The 25939-nt window shown below is 31.8% G+C and overlaps 1 protein-coding gene across 1 annotated transcript in view; it reads right to left on the bottom strand.

Moving 5' to 3' along the window:
• The window catches only part of LOC143198653 (low-density lipoprotein receptor-related protein-like), a 96289-nt gene that overhangs the window by 42822 nt on the left and 27528 nt on the right, over positions 1–25939 (bottom strand). The window contains exon 2 of the mRNA XM_076407999.1: positions 3856–4037. Within this exon, the coding sequence (XP_076264114.1) occupies positions 3856–4036 (181 nt within the window). The 5' untranslated portion in view covers position 4037. The remainder of the gene's footprint in view (positions 1–3855; positions 4038–25939) is intronic.

Here is a 25939-nt window from a genome sequence, read left to right as displayed (position 1 = left end):
GACTAATTCGCATAAGTTTCTTATCGTGGTATAAATCGGAGTAGCCCAATTTTAAATTATTTTGCTGCAGATACTGAGTTACGTTGACTTTAACAGCATGTTATTGACATATAACCATATCCTTGTTCATACAGAATATCCATCATGGTGTTCTATTGGAACCACATATCATCGAAGTTCAATAGGGGCTGTTGCCATCATTGAGTAGTGGCTGTCATGAATGATGACAATTTCACCAATAATGCTATTAAAAATATCGACCAACAACGAAAAATAGTAATTCATTTAGATTAATGTTAATTATGTTTGTTAATATATTTGTTTCTCCAAAAATGGATCCGGTAGTTAAAAATAATATTTTGGTTTAAGGTTACGTCGTCTTCAAAACGCTATGAAGTATGGTCATTGGCTAAATTGCATTGTCAATGATTACTAACTCTGAACTCTTAGGTAATTTGAAACTTGTGTGGGTATAGGTTTAAATTAAGGGCAGATAACTCATCAAACTGCAATCTACTAAAGAATGAGTTCTTGTGTACGGCGAAGAAATAGCTATCTTCAGAGTTCTCCTAATTTGCTATGATGATTTGGTGTCAGTAACCGACTAATGAAAAACATGTTAAGACGTAGTCTAATAACATGAACAACACACTGTATAATATGTGATAATTAGTTTTTGTTTTTCCCTTGAATTTGGGTTTGTTGATAATATATTATTTACCAACCATGGCGCCTCGTTTAAAAATATTTGTTTCAGTGACTACGAATTTAAAGAATGTGGACTTTAGAACTTAGTCATTACATTATAGAATGATAGAAAGAAATGGTTAGTAATATCCTGTTTAGTAATAATTATGAGAAAACCATTTATAACTAGATTAAAAGAAACCAGAATTCTAATTGTAAATGTTTAATGTTTCTTTTCTCTCTCAATCTACAATTTACAAAGCTGAGTAAGTTTAATTGTTCACACAATTTTTTCAATATAAATTATTAATCGACTTGGTTCTTCGACATCCGGTGGTTCGGACATTCGATAAGAAACTAACTTCAATAAGACTCTGGGAATTGATTAGTTTATTGAGTATTGCAAAAGTTATTTAATTTACTTAACGGTCTTAAATCGAACGGAAGTACTCTAAACAATTTACTAAAAATATCAAAAGAAAAACGGTCGACGTACCCCGGACCCCGATGTTCGCCAGGTAAATCAGAACAAGAGGCAATTTAAACTTTTCAAATTAAAATTTGAAAGTTATATTAAGGCGGGCGCATTCTTATACTCGTAGATTGTCTTTCGTCGAATTAAATTAAGCATCGGAAGGGTGCGGCAGCTTTTAAAATAAATATTGCGAGAGTTAATGTTTTAATGTTCAGCGGATGAAACTGCGAAACTCTTAAATTTATTACGCTGCAAATTGCATGAGAGAAGTGGATATCTGATAATGAAAAGCAGATGATTAATGATAGACTTCGGAATACAATAATTATCGAGAACCGATATAACATAATATATAATATACTACTGGAATAAAATAAACTATTTGGTGCTTACATGTATTTTGATACGATATATTTGGTATCAACAAAACGTAGTTGTTAAATCACCTAATCTGACATTTAAATTGGAAGGTTTTTACATTTTTCTACAGAAAATAATATCTGTCTATTTAATACTATTGAGTTATTCGGATATACAGGCTTTAATCATATAGTGTTATCTAAATATAGTGTAAAGACAACAAAAGTTGATGGAAAAATGTAAATGTTGGAATAACTATCTATTAGGTTTTGTTACTCATAACTAGTGTTGGGAACTATCGACTGAAATCGACTATCAACTATTTAGTAATTGACTACTTTTTACTATCGACTGTTTCAGTCGCTATTTTTGACTCGACTGAATTTAGTACTTTTTACCAGTGACTATTTCAATCGACTGTTTCTGTCGTGTACTTTTAGTTACTTTTTACTATTTTAGAACCAAAAATGTTCTACTAGTTTCATTCGACTGATTTTTTACGTTCTGGTTCTGTCGCCCTAGCCACGACCTTGAAAAAAATCTATCGAATTTATGCTTACATAGATTTATATGTAATATATATAGTATCAATTTTTTTGGTAGTTTGCTTGTAAATAACAATATATTGCATATTAATATAGCAGCTTTTTGGAACGATATTTTTCGCGGTTTTTAACTAGTAAAATACTTTTGACTGTTTTTGTGGCAATAATTGGTAATATTTCGATTACTCCTTTGATTTTTGTTAACAAATATTTCCGTTCAATAATAAATAAAGCATTAGTAAAAAAAGTTCTAGTAGTTATTGTGCGATCATTTTTAATTATGTCATGAATCAGTTTTTTTCTATGATTAGGTATATGCTTAATTTTTATATGGTATTTATGGTTATTGTACATCTTTAGTTTCTAGGTTTTGTTAGGTTTTGTTTAAGTTCTATTGTATTGTCTATATTTATTACAGTATATTATTTGAAAAATAGCAATTAACACATTAAAATACGATAAAATATTTGTCGGGTTTATTCTATTTCATAGAAAAATTCCGTTTCTTTTTTCAGATTCACGGAACATTCAAATATTAAAGTAATTCTACTTCGTGTAAAATTAAATTATTAATTGCATGTTAATAGTATTCAGTAATTTTTTTTCTTTTTTTTTTAAAGTTAGTACGTGAAGGAATATATACATCTTCGTCTCGCTTATACTACCGTTGGAAAATATAAACACATATAAAATTAACTGCTGTAAGCAATTATCTCCGTCCTTTCCTCTGTTACAATTTATAAAGGAAAGGGTTCGTATATCTTCGTCTAACATCACGAACTGAACAAAACAGTCGAACCGTGCATTTGACTGAAAATAGTAATTACTTAAAATATAGAAAATATAGAAAATATATAATTAATAAATGTCCCCGTTAAAATAAGAAAGAACAATGCTCAACAGTTGCATAAAGCAGAGAATAAGAGTATAAACTTATAAAACGAACATTTAGAAGAATAAAATATTCCTACTTCATAGATAATATCCCTAATTTACTGCATATATCAAAAATGTTTTAAGTAATTATGGAAAAAGGCAAAAATCTAAGTAAGTTATTTAAGATAGAAGCGAGTTTTACATACTATTTTGAAGTTTGTTTGCGTTATAAAAATGAATATTTTACAAAGGACATATGTGTGGTAGCTTGCAAATTTAAAGGTACTAATAATCAGATCCTGAAAAAAATCTGAACCTGAATATATTGCAGTCTATAAGATGCCGTTAGATAAGTAGCACTGATAATTGAAGCAGAATAGTCTATACAGAACATAAAAAGTATGCGTCAATCATCCTTCGATTTACTAGACGTTTTCTTGAAAATCAATTTGAATATTTTGTCTAGGAATAAAAATCATTTGATGATTATAAGTGATGGTTTTTGTATGTTAAACATCAATTAAAATTAAATATCGTGAATTGAAGAATATTTGAAGCTTAAACTATAACAAAAGCTATAAGGGGATCAGAGTAAAAAATCATAAGGGTGCCTATTGGGATACTTCATATTTTAAATTTGTTTAATGAGATTGTAGTAGGAAAGGATCGCTATCGTCGTACTCAGATTATCTTGATTATCAATTTCATCAGAAGGCGTTTTATTTTAACAATAAACAAGTCTCAGTCGTCAAGTCCTATTTTATTTATCCCAGTCATACATTTTTGGTAATATAGTAGTTCGAATTCTTTTTAGCTGAGTAACAACAGACAAATATTATGACATCTACGATAACTTTCAGCAGTAGTTCAAGTAACCTGTAAGCTGGAAGTAACTCGAAGGGAATTACTAACCTGTGCAGTACATCGGCTCGTCGGACATATCTCCACAGTCGTCCTTGCCATCACAATATCCGTTAAGGCGGACGCATTTGCCATTTCGGCACGGAAATTCGCTAATCCGACACGCTGCGCCAGAACTGACTTCCTGCGGGACCCCCAACAGGAGCAGGATGCCGCACGCCAACAGCAGCATTCTGAAACAAGCGGTTTCTTATTAATTATGCGGAAAATTTTCGGCCCGAACGAACCGGCTTTTTCATTATGAATTTTCGACACGTACAAAAAGTCGAATTGCGCGCTGAAATATACTTTATGGCACGTATTTTACCCGAACGATTTAATAAAAGAACCGTAATATTGTATAATTTAAAACGTTTAATATATTTATTTATGAATATTGGTATTTCCCAAAAATGAGATCTTACAATGATCTTACATGTTAAAAGAAGTTATTGTTATTATTTAGTACTGTTATGATTTATGTTATGTTATGAAGTTTCCTTATTAGTAACTTTATATACTTAATATTGTATATGGCATAATTAGGTTGTTCCTTGTCATGTCTTGTACTCTTGTCTATACAGAATCATAAATATGAATTAGAAGCTATTATAGGCTTCTATTAATAAAATTAAGTTGACACAAGGATCTACAATAAAATTTTCTTGTATTACTCATAGCAATTTTGGAGACTTGGAATAACACTTTCAATAGGGTTCAGCATCTAAGAATCAGCAGAGTATTCGTTCTAGTGTATATAACATTTTAGTTTAAAAGGCTATATATGTTATTATCGCATGCTAATATAAAATCGCTAGAATGCCTTTTGTGGTTAAATTTGAACAATAGACTAAGATATGATAGTTTTCACGGTTTTAATAGGATCTCATAATTTGGGTGGTCAACTAACTTTGTAATCTGCAATAGTCAGAATGTCCATAGTGGCGAATGAAATATAACACGTAACGACTTCCTCCTAGAACCACATGTCATTTAAAAGAAATTCAACAATTATGTTTATTAATCTTTATCTAACATTCAAAGATTAGAATTCAAAATTCATCCGAAACAGCTCTCCACTACATAAGATGATTTTTCGCTCACAACTGGGCCTAACGAATACTCATTTATTAAAGTTTTATCATTTCGCTGTATAGATTAATTTCTGTATATAATCACAAGACAAGACGATAAAAATATGCCGCCAAAATCCCCTAAAAGACCTATCCTTAATGAATAAAATCACATATTAATTATTTATAGAGCATATGCTGATCAAACACTTGCCAACGACACTGTTATTATGGCACAAGGTATATCTCTACCTAAGGCTGTATAAAGAAAATGTGATAGTGAACAAAATCAATAATAGCTCCAGGTTTGTACACGTTAATTTTGCGTTACGACGATATAACAAAACACTTAATTATATTGCCCGGCTCTTTAAGTAGAATCAGCTAAAAACATCGGAACCAATCTTGATGGCAGGTTAAATTGGAAATATCATGTTAGACCAAAAGCAGAGCAGATCAGATTCAAAATCAAGCAATTGCACTGGTTGGTCAGAAAATCAAACCAACTAGAAATCCAACGCCGCCAAAATAAAGTTCTACGATTAATTAGCAACGTTTGTGACCAACGAAGAGTGAAAGGAAAGGTGACCTTGAAATCAAAAGATTGTTGAAGTTATCTAAGATTTCATCTTAAAGCATGAAATACTTAGGTCACTAAATCACACCAACGTGGAAACAACACAGCTACTGAATGACAAGCAATCAGAAGATTGAAACGAACCAAACCACTCGAATAATGTGTGGCGTATAAGTATTAATTTTAACTTTAGTTCAAGTTTTTTTAATTTGGGATATACATAATGATGTATTTATTCCGAACTCGTTTGCTTGTGAATTGACGCAATTATAATAAAACCGTAGTGAAAAATGAATTTGTAAATTAAGATTGTATTAGGTATATTTAATGTAAAATGTAAATAATAAAAATCTCAGATTATATGCTAGGTGGTGAAGTCTAATGTTTGCTAAGATTTCTTTTATATTTTGATTATCTTTTTCAAGAGCCTGATGAAAACTCTATTACCCATACGTTATGTTTGCCCATACTTTCAATATCATCCTGGATCATTACACTGTTTCTCTCCTCTGTTTATGTATCCTATAATATATGTTTTTTTTTTCCTTTTTTCGTTTTGTCTTTTATATTCTTTGGAACTGGTTATCAGACACCCATTATCTCCTCTTTTATATAATTTTAACGATTCTATTTGATATGGTTTTATGTCTTTACCCAGAGAAATCCAACTGTTGTCTGTTGCATCCAGAGCTCTGAAAACGACCGATTATAAGTTTATTTCAGAGTGAACATCTGAAACTGTACTCTTTTATAAAATCCATGACAATTTAAACACCTAGTGCTCCGTTTGCTACTGACTTACGATAGTGGCAAGATTTAATGTTAAATATAAAAAATCTGAAAAAAATTTACCCTCACCTCATAGCTCATGTAAATATTACTGGTAAAGTTTGAAATGTATTAACAGGTCAATTGAAAAGTCCACGGCCTGACGCATAGATGGCGCAACTAAAATTAAATCCAAATGTTTTTTTGTTAGCCTCAAAAGATAGGTGTATAAATTTGCCAGCTGTCGGATCATTAGTTTGTGAATTATAGCATGTTGAGTGAAGCCACTTTTGTTAAAAAATTGATGAAAAGGAATTTCGCGTGTTGATAAAATATTGATTTTTGTAGGGAAAAAATACAGTTGAAGGAAAAACTTGGCTTGATGCCGAGATTCCAGACACTGACCCAGGAAGATCAACCATCAACGGTTGGTATGCTAAGTTTAGACGTGGTGAAATGAGCACCGAAAACGGTGAACGCAGTGGATGCCGAAAAGAAGTTGTTACCGACGAAAACATTTAAAAAATCATATCATTCACGAATATTTGGGTAAAAACAACGACGAGTTAATGATTCTGAGCAGTGTTTGAAAATGATCAAGCGTAATAAACCCGAGTTTTTGCGTCGATATATGACAATGGATAAAACATGAAAGACCATCAACATTTTATGACTATTACATAGCATTATTGAACGCCGTGTCACAAGTCAGTGAAAACTATGGCAAAATCCATCCATCCATCGTATTCTCCAGATCTGGCCCCCAGTGACTATTTCCTGTTCTCAGATCTCAAAAGAATGCTCTCTGGAAGATATTTTCGTCAAATGAAGAAGTGATGGCCGAAACTGAGGCCTATTTTGAACCAAAGGGCAAATAGTACTAAAAAATGGTATCGAAAAGTTGGAGGGTCGCTATAATCAGTGTATCACCCTTGAAGGGAATTATGTTGAACAAAAGAAATAATTTTGCCAAAAAAATTTATTTTACTATGGTAGGCCAGGGCTTTTCAGTAGACTTTTCAACTGACCTGTTATATATATATATATATATATATATATATATATATATATATATATATATATAATAGAATAGAAGATACTGGGAAAACATAATAAATTAAAATAATGAATTAAAAATAAACTATTTTTAGATATATTTTGAACTGATTTTCTAATCAAGGCAAGGACATTAATTTATTACAATACTTACATTTTACGAATTTTTATTTCTATCGCTGAATAGTTATAGAAAGTTACAAATTAAAAAATTCTTCTAAACAGTCGGCAAAAATAAGACATATAACTAAATCTGATATGAAATTGCTGTTATAACTGAAATAATTAAATTGATGGTGCAACAGCAACATACTGATTTACTTACGCAACCTTTCATAAAATTCTTATTGATCTAATTATTCTATTCACGTGTAACAGTCTATATTTAAATTCATTTATTGTTGTATACTTGAAAGTTTAATTAAACAATAATCTCGAAACGATAGCAAATTTTCAATAAGTCTTGTATATTTAAGATCAGGTAAGTGTCAGTAAAGTAAGGAAGAAAATACCTTCTATATGGAAATAACCAACAGCCTTTAAGGTCGTGCTATATCTAGATCGAGAGGCAAGCTGAGACTGCTATATCGAGCACTCGAGTTAATTAAATCAGATGTAAACAGACGTTTTTAATGCAAACGAATTTGAATAACAAAGTTGCGTCGAGAACGAAAATAGGGTCGTCTTAGAATATGAAACATGGCCGGTGCAAAATTTAATTGAAACTCGTAAAAATCTAGTTTGCAAAAGAGTTGGCGGAGATGTTGGTAGAAAGAATGAAGTTGCTCGGGTAAGTTTCCGAAGTTTCAGTAGCGTAAGTCAGACGGTAGTGAGGTTAAGCCTTTTTCTATTTACTGGCGGTTTTCTAAGGAGAAAAAAGCATTAGCTTGATATTTTTTAATATAAAATGTGACAGCTTTTCCTTGTAAGGTAGATGAAAACTGATGGTAGATACTATTAAGCGGAAACTTTGTTTTATAATATATAAAATAAGATAAATTAAAATTTTTTGATGCAAAATTATAAACTGAGAAAATTTTATACTAAAATAGTTTTATATATCAGTAAAAATTAACTTTGTAGTATAATATATTTATGTGTTTGGTGTTTATTTCATCATTTGTTTGTTATTGGTTACTTGTTTTTAAGTTTATATCAAGATTTATTTATAACAACAAAAATACTCGAAATACACATGCATCAGTTCGGAATATTTAGATAAGCTAATTTCTAATATATCGATCCTATTAGAGTGTGTGAAAAATAAGCTGCAAAACCAGGCGTATTTGGAACCGAACGAGATACTTGAGAAAGGGAAAGTGCAGACGTCAAGAGCCAGACGGAATACGTTAACATTTCATCCCCTTGGAAGACCTCCGATGGTGTAAACAGGCAAATATATATCGAGAAGCGTGTTGACCTAAGAAACCTATAGGTAGCTATCTCAAGGAATTTTTGGATGTATATTTTCTTGGAGGCAAGGAAATCTTTATTGGATAGGTCTTTCTCTCCTAAAAAATAATTACTGATCACGCTGGGAGAAGCAGAGTTAAACCAGCCTACTATCACAGTACAAGGAACCCAAGGGATAACCAATAGGCGATAAAATGTGGTATACCCGTCTAATTATCCACAATCTTCGTACAAAACATACAAGTCTTCAAATATAGTCGTCAAACACAGTTTTCATGTAAATAAAATACTATGCATATACAACACACATACACAAGGGGCATTCAGTTGGTGCTACTTTGATAGAGGGCAGGTCGTCGTTATTAATCGTTTATACCCGTCTAATATTTGTAACTAATACGTTTTATTGTAAACAAATTCGTTTGTGACTTTGTCAGTTTTTCTTTTATAATTGTGAGGAAAAAAGATGTAATAGTATCAGATATTGCCAATTTATTTATTTTATGTTATTATTATATTTTATTATATTTCGTTTTATAGGCGACGTTTGACCTTCACAGAGTAAAGACGTGTTCCGAGAGATGGTCAGTGAAACGAAACAAAAGTGCAACATCTGTGTCACAAATGCGGCGTTAAAAAAAAGTCTAACAATAACATTTTACAGACTGGTGAAAAAGTGAAAGTGCGATCGGAAAAAAAGGTCAGTACCGTTAAGGGTCGAAAACTCAACAGCTGGACCACAAATGCGGCGTAGGATAATTTGAAACATAAAAATAACAGCACTATTTCAACAATATATAAAAAATATGGAGAACACTGCATAAAAACAGATAAAATGGAAACATAGACATCAGGCGTATCACATATTGCAGTTTTGAATTTAGAGAACACAACTAGAACCCAGAACGAACAGGCACTCTACAATGCATGGATGAACGAAAAGTCGGCGCGGGAGAGCCTTAAAATTGGATTAACCAATATGCAAAAATAAATAAATGCCCTCCAGCTACAACTAAATAAACAAAGCTCTGAGGACAAGGACAAAACAACGATAAACCATCAAGCCAACAAAAGCAGTCCAATTGTTACATACGAAACAGATGAAGAAGAATTGCACGAAGAAGTAGGCTGGATAACGGTTACAAATAAAAAAAGCAAAGCAAATAATTCTCCAGGATCTTCACCAAGGCAAATAAAAATAAAACAAAATAATGAACAAAATAAAGAAATTAGAATGCCCAGGCCACCCCAATTATCGTAAGTAATACTACCGACTTTGAATTGCTATACGAAACACTGAGGTCCAACTATATAGTATTCAAAGCAACAGTACTAAACAATGGACAAATAAAACTGAACGCCGAATGTCGTACAACATTCACAAAAATAATAAATTGTTTAGAGTTGCTGAAACTGCAATGGCACTCATATGAAGACAAACAAACCAGAGACATCAAAGTTACGGCAAGAGGGCTTCTATCAACAGCTAAAAGTGAAAAAATTATCGCAGAACTAAACCAAAATGGGCATTAAATGCTTAAATGCGACAAATATTTTAAAAAAAGAAAAGACCAAAAATAACAAAGGAGAAATTTTAGTCCACAAGAAGCCATTACCTCTATTTATGTTAGCCTTTGAAGATGATACGGACACAAAAACTATTTTTGGTATTAAAAGAATTTTAAGACTAGAAATAAAAATCGAACCTCTAAAAAAAATCGAACTTAACACCGCAATGCAAAAGATGCCAATTGCATGGACACACACAATTCTGCAGAAGAGCACCTAGATGTGTAAAATGTTCAGGTAAACATATCACCATTCACAAGTAGAAAACCCAAAGAAGCTAAGCCGAAATGTGCAAACTGCAATAAAGCGCATCCGGCAAGTTATAGAGGATGTGTAGATGCTGAAACACTATAAGAGAGGAGAAATAAAGTAGCTCATGTTAAACCTCAAGAGAAACAATGAGTGAAAAGAAACAACAAAATACTGTTGAGTTATTGAATATACAAACACTAATCATGGAATGGTCAAAACTACATTTTCGACATTAATTATTTCATTTTGATATTAAAAAAGTCTACCAATGACAAAAATTCATTGAAAGATTTGGAATAAAACCTAGCTAAACTCTCAACGAAGTCTTAAACAGCTTAGCAATTGATCAAACAAAAGTTTACATGCCATATTAAAATAATCTATATGAAAGTCATCCCGAAAAAAAAAGAAGAGTTTTCTGTGGTTTATTGTGACCGGAAAAGTGAATCTACCACGATAATTCTGAGTGTAAAATGTTGTGGGTTAGTTCAGGAGAAGCATACACTCCAAAGAGCAATATATATAGCTAATGTCTTGCTGTGCATTTGATGGATCACCAAGGTGTAGTATTTTCGAAATGCTCAAGATGTGTGAAAGGGCAGCAATGATTCGATAGCAGCCAAACCAAGAAAATTCTTTCATCAGGGTATTACCACGTTGACTGAAAGAAAGTTGTAGAAAATGATGGAATATATCCATTAATATATATTGTACACATTTCTCTCAATAATAAATCCTTTCAAAAGTAATTTATGTGTAAAATTTCTCTGTCATATTTTTATGTTTTCTATATTAACAAACCGAAAGTAATTACGATTAATCATAAAAAAGTTATGACTCTATTTGCATATCTGTTTAGCCCGCGCGTAATAAAACATTGGAAACGAAAACATTTCTTGGGTAATTAAATATTTAATTAATTTTCTTGGGAGTTTACGTCCCCTCCGAAATTTGCAAATCATTTAACCGACAAAAACAGTCCGGAATTAAATGTTCTCACCTAAAAGTATGCCGGAAAAACAACCAATATTTGAATAACTCGAGGGAAATTAGTCGGGAATGATGAGATTATTAAACAACTTTGTGGAACTGGTTTAAAATTTATGAAAACCGCCGTCACGGCTTACTAAGTAAACCGAATGCATATGATCATAAAAAGAAATACTCGGAACGGCGAACTTTGGCAATTTCCAACCGCAACTTTGCCCCATTTAATTGCCACTTATTTGAACGAGGCAATAGTTTTCGAAATTATTCGCAGTTTCTCAGTAGTCTCTTTTTTCTCGGTAGTTTCCGTGGCGTTTTAAGCCTCATAAATATCGATAGTCTTGAATCAAATTAGTTTGGTGCAGCGTTTCTTAGGATATGTTGATTATAAGTTGTACTTGCCACGTTATACTTACTTTTTCTTTTAATATGTTTTAAAGTCCCCTTTTACCAACTATGGGTTTATCTAAACTGGGCCTAAAGTTTAATGTGGGCTCCGAACCACGGTCCTCAGCATTAAGCCTACCGACTGGCGAGTGGCCAACTTTAGAAATCATCCCAGAAGACATCCGGTTTTACCCAGCCTGGTTACTGGCGTGACTGGGATCATTTTCCTTGTCGGATTTTAACACTCTTGTCTCGAACATTAACACATTTTAAACAATCACAAACATAAATTTACGACCATGCCCCAGCAGGATTCGAACCCGCGGCTGTCGCAACAGTAGGAGGACCGTCCCATCGCCTTTACTACTGCGCCACCAAGCCGGCATACTTACTTTTTACATGATTGATAACACAAAACTGTAAAATGAAAGATGATCCTTGGAGAACTCTATAAGTTCACAGTTCGAAATTTGTAGCCCGTAGGCCCAACGAGGCTTTTTTCCTTCTCTTCGGTGGTATCAGTTTCAGAATTCAATCAGAATCATTCATCAGAATATCAATTTCAGATTATTTTTAATAAGAGAGCATCCCTCCACAGGAATCTGTTGGTGAAATGTCGCATATTTTAAGCCTCACATGCGCCAATCATGTTAGAAGGGCCAAGCACCAAGACTTAGCGCCAATGCCGGTTCGTTTATATCTCTGGCTAAGTATTTTCTGCTATATTGGCTTATTTTCTGCCTTACTGTTCGCGTTCCGAGATCCAGATAGTTGTTTCTCATGCTTTGAGCAATGCTGAAATGCTCTACCTTTCCAATACTTCAATGTTGCTTGCTCTGTCCCATAATTGAATAATGTATCTCAAGATTGCTTTCATTTCGCTCTCATTGTTTAAATGGGAGTGATCCAGATGTGCTTTTTCCAAGTTAATCTAAGTCTAAGTGAAAGCCCGAGTATGTTCCTCTTATGGGTTGTTTTCGTTATATAATTTTACGAAGGACATGTTCCTTTTCTCAGAGTGTAAGTAATAGCAGATGTAAGATATTCTTTTATTTCTATTGTGTGTTTCTGATCAGACTCCGAGAATGGTTCAAATACATTACTCAGATAGTAAAGGAACTGGCTTTCTCCGAACTGTCCTTTAATAGGCGTTATTTGAGATTTAGGTTTCTTTATCGTTTTAGTCGCTTTCCACAGTGAAAAATTCGTGTCTTCTGTGGGTGTAATTAATGACAGATAATTCTGGAAGTTGTTGTTTCTGAATTGAACTTCTGTAAGAATCGTCAATTCTTTCAAACATGTATTAAATAAGGTTTTTGGGTATCGAGTAGTATGTCAAGTTTTCTTTTTTCTATATATAATATATATGGGGTGTGGTATATAATGGTGGGGTATATAATTCAAGGAGATTTCTTTGCTTTTGGGCGTTGCATTGTTGGCGGCTCTATGGATGAATAATGTTTAATTTCTTGGCGGCATTTTCAAGGTTTTCGACCATAAGTAATAGGTGTAAAAATAATTACATCAGTTTTGCATATTTGAAGGCGTTATTAACATACATAGAACGATCCGATTTAGGTCCGCCGTTTTGTTTGATAGTTTGTTGCCAGTTTGAAGTTAATTATTCATTTTCTCATTTTCTCTCTTTCTGGTTGAATCGACTGAGCCACTTCACAAGCCACTTCTGAGTCGAATTTTTCTCCAGCAAAATAGTTCGTCCTGAATAGAAACAAATAATAACATAGTTCCATGTCCGAACTATAAGGTGAATGTATAATAACCTCCCAACTTTTTGGTGACTAACAATAAATATGTATGATCTAATTTGTTTTAAAGAAACACTTTACTTATCCTAGTGGCCAAAGTTGGCAATTGTTTTCTTTAGATGGCCCAATGGTTCATTCTAGGAGCGCAGGTAATAGTGTATAATTCTTTGTAAATCCCATAAGATACACAGTCAAGGCTTCTTGGTCGCCAATTTTGGCTTAGTAACCGAGTGGGTCGACTCATCCCACTTCGATCATAACCATTTTCGCTTGACGTTCATAAGTTATCCACATTCCATCACTAGCCAGTATCTACTTTAGATATGGGTACATTTGGTTGCGATTTAGCAGTGTATAATAGATGAAAATTCGTGAAATGTTCAAGTTTTGGACAACAGAACTTTGAAGACCATGGTACATTTTTCATATCGAAATTACTGGATTACGTTTTCATTTTAACGAAAAAATTGTAATATGGCGTTTTTTTATGGTTCCTATATTACACGTTATCTCAAACAAAACTCAGTCAGCTATTCACAAAATTAGCGAATAAGCTTTTTAGTACGAAATCTCTGTAAAAAAACACTCTAACTTAAGACAATTTGTTGGCATATTTTAATCAACCAAAAGCTACCTAATTTTGAGCCCGATCTATTCAGCTTGTTGTATAAAATCATCTAGTTAGATTAGGATAGATTTTGTATTGCCTTTTATGATGAATGGTTCCAAGACATTGCTATTCCGAAAACAACTTCAGGAATTAACAACAGTTCTGTGCCATCAGTTTATATTTAAAGGGTGTGGGTATAGTAATATGAACACCTGCCATTTATACAATTTATTTATTAATAAGATGCTGAAACACCATTTTTTTAAATCAGCTGCAATTCTTCCCAGAATCCAACGAAATATTGTTCCATCTTTCTACTAAAACATCCAATAATTGCTTCAGTGATATTGGAGATTGAAATCTACTTTCTATAAATAAATAATAATTAAATCGTTTTTAATACAATTTCTGTCGTAATTTCGAAAATTCTCGAATGTAGGCATCTTTTGTAGTTTCCCATGTTCAGGTTTTATGATGGCTACATCAGTGAAGTGCTACATCTTTCGCAGCTTTTCATTGGCTACCTTTGGCTACCGATTCAGCCGTACTGTTTTTATCGAAGCACCGTTACTTAAGTGAGTGTTGAGCTTTGCTGCAATTTTTGCTGCGATAGTTTTATGTTGTCTGCCCACAATAATTTTGAATGTTAGTCGACATTTGTCAGTTAAGTTTGGATTTTGTACACTATTTCTCTTCGCTGATGATGTTTTGCCATATTTTGTGTATGCTGTCATTACCGTAGGTACTGTCGCTTGAGAAACACCTGAAAAATCTAAGAGATCACACAATTCACGGCTTCTTTTAACCATCGCAGATCAAAGTGTATAATATACTGAAATCTAACTTATAAGACTTCGCATGCATATTGAGCAATACATACGCGTCGCATTATTTTCGGAAGCAGTGTTATCAACATGCAACAAGAATTTGCAATTGAATTTGAATGGTATTCATATTACATTGTCCATCTCCTGTATGCGTCAGTTCTAAATGCTATATCCTATGGAAGATCTGGTAGCCACAGGGCAGTATTTCCGTGTTTATTAAAATATCTGAAAATTTATTTTTATATCTATTTTGGATAAAGTGTCAACTAATGCCACATCAATGAATAATAATCATCTTAGCTTTATTTGCCTAGAAATAAAAGTAATATTCCTTATAAGAAGGCTATTAACCTTGAAAAATAAATAGCGGTTGGATTGTCTGGAACATAATTCGAATTCAGTCTCCGTCTGCCTAATAAAAGCCGTCATATTCCGTTCCTTCATTTGCACCGAGGGCAATCTCGCGACAAACTAAAATAAAAGCAGCACAAAAGTCGACATAAAACAACATCGACCAAACTAGAAACATCGCATCGGTGAGTCGAATTTGTAGTCGTAACTTTATTGTTTTTGTTTCAGCGGAACGTACGGGTTTTTTTTTCGATTTTCACTCCGCCGGTATTGAGCCCGATAAAAACCGTTGAAGAGGGCGTTAAAATTAAATGTTGTTTTTCTCGCCCTTTAGGGTAGATAGATTGATAATTGAAACTGCTGGATAATTGTCTTTTGCTCCTAACTATTATAAATTGCTGAACTTGAAAATTAATTCTCATACAGATAATAATTGTTATAGTAATTTATTAATTTAGTTGTAATACTATATTTATTAAATATAGTATTATATATAACTAGCAGACCTGACAGACGTTGTCCTGTATTTGTAATATATTGGAAACGATATGGAATATTTGGACTAATTGGTTATGATTTTGCAACAATGTACCCAAAGTTGCCACAGTATCTCTTTTCTGCTTTTGCTCGATATGTATAGAGAGCGTGTATTAACTTGATGTTCCTCGTCATCCATAAAATAGATTTGCAAACGTCTCAGTCTCAATTGGTATACTTGGCTCTGAATCTTATATGATGATTCAAAATAATGACAATCCTCATTCTGCACGATTGCTTTACTGCAAATAACGTGATTTAGAAGCAGGAACTGAACTTACGGCTTTTACGAAAACAAATTCCATTGTGATGTATCTACAGATTTGTCTACATTTACACAGTTTACAGCTAATAGCGTTTTCAATGATTCTGGTGGCATATTTAATATCGGAAGTGAATATTTTTCCAATTTCTTTAGTTGATATACGTCTCGTTGTCTCAATCTATTAGCTCGAAGACGTCCGTTGTGATACTCTCGACTTAACTCTTGTATAATATTCTTGTGAACCTTGTGTACAATTGATTGTAAAATTACATGAATGTAGACGAAATTTCACTAAATAACTAAACAGATTGGAAATAAAACTGACAATGACAATATATATTACCGTATGGTAGTAATATTATTTTTATTAATTAATATATTACTTTAAATTAACAAACACTTTATAATGTAACACACACTATATCCCGTTAAAGGGTTAAGTTCCCAAATATCTGCAAGGTAGTAAGCAAGATAAGTTTCTTACTGTCGAATATAATATAATATTTAATTTATTGTACATATAGCAACCGCCGTTAATGCGGTTCCCATAAAAATGTTATTCTGAGAGAAATCCATGCTAGTGGCACTATCAATTGCCAGACATTTATCACCAAACATGTATGATGACAGATTAGTAGTAGGATGTAACACCTTCCTGAAGACAAACAAGTCAAGGGGTTGACTGTCGTCGTAGCCAAAACTGGGCAGAATGATTTTATCCATGTTTCGATAGTATTCAGGTTATTCTCAAATCCAATTCCAATATTTTACGATTGAGCAATAATTAGCTTTAGGTGGCTGAATACCTTGAAACTCTGCTTAATTCGTAGTAGAAAACAGACTAGTAGAAGAGATGTTTTCGCAATTTAAGATTTTTCAAATTCCGATAGTTCACGGTTACTTTCAGTAACTTTGGTAGCCTTTGGTAGTATACTGAACTGCGACACCTGCATACAGTAGAACAGAAGACGCAATTTTTAAAGCTTCGCTATTCCCAAAATTCAATAGTCGACGGCTGAGTAATTGAATTTGGTGGTCCTGTATCCTAATTATCCTAAATATTTCGTCTTTCTAATATAATAAACTATGTTAAGGAAGCTTTTGAATAACTTGGAATCGATGTGGTGAATGGAGAGTAGTGAGTAGAAGTGGTGAGTAGTTGATCAACAGAACGACTGACTCTGTCAAATTAAAAACATCTCATTCGCCACAGCATATAAAAACTTCTTGATTATTTCGATTATTAATTTTTCGACTTCGATTCAAAATCGATTATTCTTAGAACAACTATTTGTTACGTGATATACATTTGTATTATGTGTGCATTGTATTTATATTGCTAAAAGAACAACAGAGTTAAAAACATATAAAAGTAACAATGGATGTTTTTTTCACACGTAAAATAAGGAACTTCTTTATTAACTCCTTATTGAAATATATATATATATATATATATATATATATATATATATATATATATATATATATATATATACTCTTATACTTTTGGGCGGCAAACTTTGCAAAAATGAGACAGCGCTTGTAATAATTAATAAAACTGGTATATTCGGACTATTGCTGAGGAACATGTTCAACCCTCTGATTCTATTTAATTGATCACAACTTAAATACTATGTTAATAACGTGTACGATTGATTTAAATATAACTTATATAAGGAAAATTACTTTACTGCAAATAACAGAATACTTCATAATAATATATAGAAAATACCTTTTATTAGTATAAGTAGTATTTCAGTAGTTTATTTTATATTTATTTCATTATGTCGACTAATTATGTGGTACTATAATAGTTTATATTTAAATACATTTAATATAATGATTGCTCCTTGATCATAGTCATAGTGCGAATTTTTTGTATAGTTTTTAATTTTGCCAGTATACGCATATATATGGAAACTAGTCACATCGCGATCTGGATATTTTCAACAATTATACCCGAAGACCGTTGGCCTTATCTAGTCTGATTGATGGTGGATTGTGATGATTGACATTCTAGTCTATTATAAAAAATTCCGCAGTAAGACAAACAGTCTAAGCACTTACAAGGGGTCATTAAAAAGATACTCTCTATACCTAGAATTCAATAGATGTCATAGATTTAATACAAGATAAACAATAGAGTAAAACAATTCCTGTAGTAAATGCAGGATGTGAATAAATGTGTTAATCAATACCAATAATAATGAGTCAAGAAAAGAAACTAAATGATGAATGTTTGATGATATTTTGCAATAAATTTATTTTTTAAAAAAGTGAACCAAAAACTAATTAAATCAATTAAATTTTATTTAATTTGCAAAATATAACTCAAAAAGTTATAAAAAAATAGACATATTAGAATATTAATTATTTTAATATGCAGATTATTTCACATATTTAGTATCCTCTAGCTGCTGGCTCTGACTCTCCATTTTTTGCAGTTGTTTGAATGACAAGTCTATGTAGATACAGTGATAATAAGAATCTCAGCTTAATAAATGTTGATAGTAATATAGTGGGTTTGGGAAGAAGTAATTAATTTTTTTCCTCTTTCTGTAAATTTATTCGTCTAAAATTATTATAAAGCTACTGAAATTCTGGGAGCGAATAATTGAATCAAGTAATATTCAAATCAAGTTAGTTAAACGTTATCAAAAGAGTTATACAGAGACCGAAACAAATTTTAGATAGAAGGGCAAGGTTTGTGCATTAGGATAACCGCACCAAGACATCTCAGCCATGATGATTTGATTTCCATTGATTTTGATAGCCATTTCCTATTGATTAATTATAGTAGTTTCTTTGTAATGGCCTGCTTCAAGCGCTTTACTTGTTGATAATACAAGCTTCAATTAATGATTTGATTAGATTTATGGAGCACCTCATTTTGAACAACTTCTTTCCAATCCAATGATTAATTTCCAAACACCTTATTGTGAGAAATGTATTAATGTGTTCTTTGTAACACTTTTTGAAGCTTCTCTGGACCTTGATTTTTAGCAGCGATTCACAAACGGATATTCGGTTCATTAATTTTTTTTTTTTTTAATTAATGTGGAACTCAAATGCCGACTTTCTTTTGATATCCAGACTTATGCCTCACTTACTTTACAAGCTTTCATCGTTTCCTTTTCGAAAGTAAAAAAGAACCTTTATATCTAGAATATTCTATTCATTGAACAAATTAATCTATTAAGAAAATCCGAAATTATATTCCCCAGCCTTTATTAACTACAGGATAAGTATATTTATAACCTGTAAATTAAATATCAAATCGCGATATATATATTAATTATTGTGCATATGAGATGTAATTTAAAATATGTAATAAATCATTCGGACTATATTGTATAAATATATTCATACATATTAAAATTATTTCATTTTCATTTATATTAGTTATATACTCATCGTAGGTATTAAAACCAGTTGAAAATAACGAGAATATACTCTCAACAGTACGTATCATCATCGAACAGAACACTCACAAAAACGAGTGTGGCTTTTGCGACCATTCAACTGTACTAACATATTTAACTATCGCTGAAAAGGTTCATCAGTTCCTATCTGTCAATATGCGTTGCAGATCCAATAATTCTCCTTGTAGGCTCTAAAACTGTACATCGTTACGAAACCAAATCCGTTTATATTGATAAAATCTCATCGACGAGCTGATAACTTGTATCCGCCTTGTCAATCGAATTTCCTAGGTGGTGATTGATCGAAAATTTAAACAGATAATGTTATTACTTGCTCGTCTGATGTCTACATATACAGAACTTCCCCTCCAGTTTACGTCGACTACCAGACATAAACCGGTTAAAACTTCATTTCGAAGCTTCGGCACGTCTTAATATTTTTATTACATAAACACACCCACGTATATCTATATAATGGGATGTCCAATCAAATCGTGGGAATAAAAAAATGGGTTTATATAAAAATTATATTGTATAACGTATTATTTCCCTCAACTTCAATATATTTATTTCAACAATATCCAACTTGTTGATATTAACACTGTAGTGAATTTACGGAACACCTGAAAAATATACCACTAACATCTAACTACTTTTATCTTTTCGTTTAATTCCAATCGTTTTCATAACATAAAAGCCTATAAACTTCTAAATTATTTCACAAATATTAGGAATAATTTTCTGGCCCATTTTCGCGAATCTTTACATATTAATTCTGGTTATTCATGTGAACGGTCAATAAATTAATAATAAGTTAATATTTAGAGTTCACAGTTTTACTATTCTGGTGTTATTTTACAAAAAATATTCTTCTAACAAAAAATTGACTGCTTTGGTCGATTTTGCACTAAAGAAGTCGAAAATCAATGTGATAATGAAAATTTTCCAAATTATTATAGCGTGTTTCATATCTTTTTTATCAAAGGTTGCGCTTGTAACTTTATTCCGTAACTAACTTATACGCTATTAAATCAGCTCTGTTGAATTTCTGGCTATAATTGAAGAAGGTTTTTAAGTCGATTCCGAACAGAATTCAGCAACTGTTCCGAAGAGTAAAAACCAGTGACATACATGCAATACATCCATAGGGGATTTTTGTCAAGGAACCATACTTGACATTTATAATAACATCAAAAATATAGTCCTCCAAAATAACAGTAAATAGATGTCATTACGACGTCGAATGTATTGATAATTGAAGTTTGTAATTTGTTATTTTCTTATTATTGTTGTTAAAAATATATTAAATGCTGTCTGATGTGCCCAAGCACTATATAATGGGATTATAAGCAGTTTATAAAATTTGTCTGGTTATAAAATGTCAAAACATTAGTAATAATTATTACGTTTTTATAAGCATAAAAACGCTTTTATTATTTGTGGTTTATACGGCGATGGGCAATATTTCTTTCTTCTATGGTTCAAAGTAGTTCAGGTGCCCTCGACGTAGTTAGATGTAAGGGTTAACATATATGTAAAAAGTTAGAATAAGATAGAGAATTAAGAGATGTGCTAAAGTAACAAGTAGTGTACATAAAATATAAATAACAAGTCATCTAGGTTTATGTGTAATAATTAAAGATAAGTGAATAAAGTCCATAAATAATTGAGAATATAGTTGATTTTTTGCTAAGCATATTAAAAGCAAATTGGTCCTTCATGTTTAATTCTAGATAACTTATATATTTGACGAACCGAAATCGCGGGTTAAGAACGGTAATAATAAATAGAGGTTATAAAGTGGCAAACATCTTTTGACAATCTGCTTGTTTCCATAAATTTCAAATCGCTGTTTCATATTTGTAAGTACTCTGATTGAAAAGTCCAAATCCAGCAATTAGTTAGAGTCAGAAACAAATTGCGTCTTTAGTCAATTACTACGAACAGGAAGGAGCTAATGGGGGTCCCCCTTGCCAATAAAATGCATTAAAGAGTTAAGTATTGATACTATTATAATGGTAAGTATAATATCAAAATTTAATACAATTATTTCAGAGGAAACTGTTAATCTGGGAAGTATTCTCAGAATTTCGAAAAATGTAGATAATCCTTTTATATGCTGTTAGGAGCCATATGTTTCAAATTATTTAAAGATAACCCACGAAGAGGCCTGATTAAATTTCCAGACACTGCTTTTAAAAATTGGATTATTTTCAGCATATAATCAAATTAAGGAAGATTCCTTATGTAGTTTCATATTCCTAGATGCAACTTGGGAATTGAGTTACTCATGGCAAGACTATAGTAAACTATTGTAAAGGTAACAACATTTAATGGAAAAATACGAAAGCGTTGGTCGTATTTCTTAAAATAATTTATTGCAGATATATTATAGTTCATGCATGACTTTAATCCTGAAGCTGAATTAGTCTTTACCCAAGTCTAAACGTCGTAGGTATAATTAGAAAATCAACTGTTGAAAAATTTTGAAGAAACATCAGTTATTATTACGGGTCCCGATGTGGATCCGACAACGAAAGGTTTGCTAAATTTAAATTAAATTTTGAACTATTTAAAAATTTCACTTGGTAAATATAAACGTATTTTATGTAATTTTCCTTTAAAATAAGCCAGAAAAGCGATACATAGTAGATCAGATGGCAGAAGAATATGATCACAGAGTTATTACGCCTTCCTCCTATTCCTTCCTATTAGATATATTTAATATCATCGAATTGACATAGAAGGTGGCACATACATAATTATTCTAATGGGCATGCTAGGGATATATTTTGGTTGTTTTGGTTTGTTGTTGAACTTGTGTAAATATGTAGTGTCTATAACAAAACTTTCGGTTTGGATGAACTCCATAAGATATGCAGAAGAAGGTAATCGATTGGAATTGTGATGGAACAGCAAAACGTTTGACAGATTAAAATTAACAATTTAGTAATGGACTTGAACAGTGACTGTGATAGTGATATAAGACAAGTTTGTAATTGTTGAGATATAGATGAACATTTAGTTGAAGTAGTTTGGTTTGAGGAGATAAAGGATACTAAATACTTTACAGATAATATGGTAAATGTGTTAGAGGCATTTATTAAATTAGAAGATATAGAGATATTGGGTGAATTTTATAAAAAAAATATATATACACAGTTAATAACAGAAGAAGGGAGGATAAAGACAGACTTAGTTAGAAAGAAACTTATATCAAAATTACTTGAGAAGGAAACGTGAGATGGAAACAGCAACGAAGGATACAAGAACTAAACGTAAAAACGTAAATATGCTCTCCAATGAAAATAAAATATTTTACTTGGGTATCATTCAAATAAAACTGTTAAGTAGGTGAATTAGGCCTACAGGGCATATCATTACATAAAAAACGCACTTAGTACTTCATAGGTATGGAAGATAGTTCAATGTAAATATAATAAAATAACCCTTCAAACTCTTGGCTGTATAATTAACTGTAGTTTAAGTTCTTCGATAATATATGCATTAGATATAAAAATAATAAGTATTTAATGACATTATTTATGTTTCATTATTTTATTTGATTGTGAATTTTCTTACGCCAAAACCAAAATAAACTAAAAGTTAAAGTTGATGCGGCAACAACATCATGTGACATCATTAATTTTAATGACTAAGTTCACTATCGTTTTCATTGTTACTATCTTGTACTGTTCATTGTTACTAGAAGTACTATAGAATAGTCTATATAAGATTGGGGAAAGCTAATTTCAGTTCTCCTAATATATTAAAAGATGGTCTGATAATATCTATTCAGTAAAGCCATGCTTTAGTTCCTTAGGTAAAAAAAATATTACATATAAAAGAAGGGCTCTTCGTCTCACTCAATCAATATTTATTGTGTTTTGGAAATAGAGAGCTCGGAGGCTGTTTCCATTATACCTTGCTTTTTCGTTCTGAAAAAGCGAAAATGGTGTCATAGTGTCTATTGCGAATTTTTATGTTAATACAGCCTATTACTAATTTGATTTACTTTATTGAAAAAAGTGATCATTCAATTATTTTAGAAACACAATACAATGGCTCCACATGAAAATTCGCAAAATGTTATATATCAAAATATCATGTATATCTTTAAGTAGTGTTTCGAACTTATGTAAAAAGTGATGTGAGTGAGTGGTATGGACTAAAACTAAAAACTATTGGCAATGTCCATTGAAAATTTAATAAGAAAATAAAGTCCCATTGCAAGGTATTGTTTCAATATCAGATATTATTTTTCATGAATGCCGAAAGACAAATCTGTAAAAAAGTTTGTCTCGTCAATGGTCTTTAGCAGACAGCTTTTACGAGAGCCAAAACATAACACGATGTTTTCTATATGGTATGTTGAAAAATGTCATGAACATACATCACCAATAAAAATATATTTGCAATAGCTCCGAATATTTAGTAGCAGTAATTTTGTTCTACATGGCAAAAGATTAAGCATTGAATTACGTCGTAAGTAAATATAGACGTGAATAAATATAGAAAAATATTTAAATATAACATGGCTGATTAAATATAGATACTTGGGATTCTGCAAAATACATTTACAGTATTTATAAATAGATTTGTATATTTTTAACTGAAAATATATTCTATAATAAACTAAATGATATTTTCAACAAGAAACAACGTCGTACCAATAAATTTAACAATATATGTGATACTAAAACCGTGTATCGCCAAAGATAAAAATATTTACCAACATTGTGTTCGTAAATAGAACATAAAGCCGATTTTGTGTTTCCAGTTTGCGTTTGACCCTAAAAACATCGTGTTATGTTTAGGCTCTCGTAAAGGCTGTCTGGTAAAGACCATTGACGAGACAAACTTTTGTATAGATTTGTCTTTCGGCATTCATGAAAAATAATATCTGATATTGAAACAATACCGTGCAATGGGATTTTATTTTCTTATTAAATTTTCAGTGGAGATTGCCAATAGTTTTTAGTTTCAGTTTTAATGTCAAAACAATACCCGTCCATACCACTCACTCATATTACTTTTGAAATATCGATCTATATTTCCGATATAAGTCATTTCCTATTTTTCGGGTATTTCGAAGCGAATTTGTTCACATAAGTTTGACACTATTTGAAGATCTATATGATATATTTTGCAGCACTTTTAATTAATAAAATAATGTGTAGCGACCTTGAGGCATGTCGAATTTTACATAGTGGAATAACAGTCTACAAAATACCCAGAAATATAATCCCAGATGTTGAACACGGGCGAGGTGCCAGCAGCGCCAACTAGAACCCGATAACGAATAGCTGATAACCCCGAGACGTTTATCTGGGATGTTATTGAAGGGTATTTCCATTCATTCTGCCAACCGTTTTATCATTTGTATTTATACATTTTTATATTACTTCAATAAATAACGGTCACATAATATAAACACCACTGTTTCATTTCGTTTTAACTCCATTCACCGAGCCATATAAAATTTACTCTAAAAATGTATAAATAAAATCCGATTTGATGAAATCTAATTTCCCTCATAGAAGTTGCCACATAAATTGACAACAAACTGAATCTTAAATAGGTCCTGGAATTGATGATATTTTACCTGGTTATTGAAACAACAGACACGAAGAGCAATCATTGTGTAGAAATAGATACTCAATACCTGTTTGAGATTGAAGCATGCTCCGTTATGTTCTAAGGTTGCTCAAATAATTATGCTAAAAAACCTGACAAACCGTCAGAACTAGCCGGATGTTACAGGCCCATTTCCCTTTTACCTACGATATCAATCAAATTATTTCAGAAACTGCTTTTAAAACGTGTTAAATCATTTATAAAAATAACAGACTTCAAGTCTAGATTTCGAAATCACCACTCAACAATCGACCAAGTGTACGGAATAACAGCGGTTGTTGAAAAGGCATTCGAAGAGAAAACCTACTGCCCTACAATATTCTTGAACATCCCAAAAAAAGGGACATTATTAACACTTCTGGACTACACCTGTGGCTGCTATATGTCGCTGATATTCCAACAACAATGTAAATAGTACTTCTCTGTCTAAGGCCGTAGAAAAAGTACAAGTAGAAGTCAACAAGATCTACAAATATACTAGAAACTAGAAAATATAGCCTAATAGCTCCAAATCTATCCAAGCTAATTTTGTGTTACGACGAAATGGCAAAAACCTAATTATATCACTGATAGATAGCCGAATAAATGGCCGCTAAATA

This window comes from Rhynchophorus ferrugineus, unplaced genomic scaffold, assembly GCF_030347505.1.
Source record: "Rhynchophorus ferrugineus isolate W39M unplaced genomic scaffold, kcgeb_rfMv2 rfM1, whole genome shotgun sequence".
Lineage (NCBI taxonomy): Eukaryota > Metazoa > Arthropoda > Insecta > Coleoptera > Curculionidae > Rhynchophorus > Rhynchophorus ferrugineus.
This window is presented reverse-complemented; position numbering and strand designations above follow the sequence as displayed.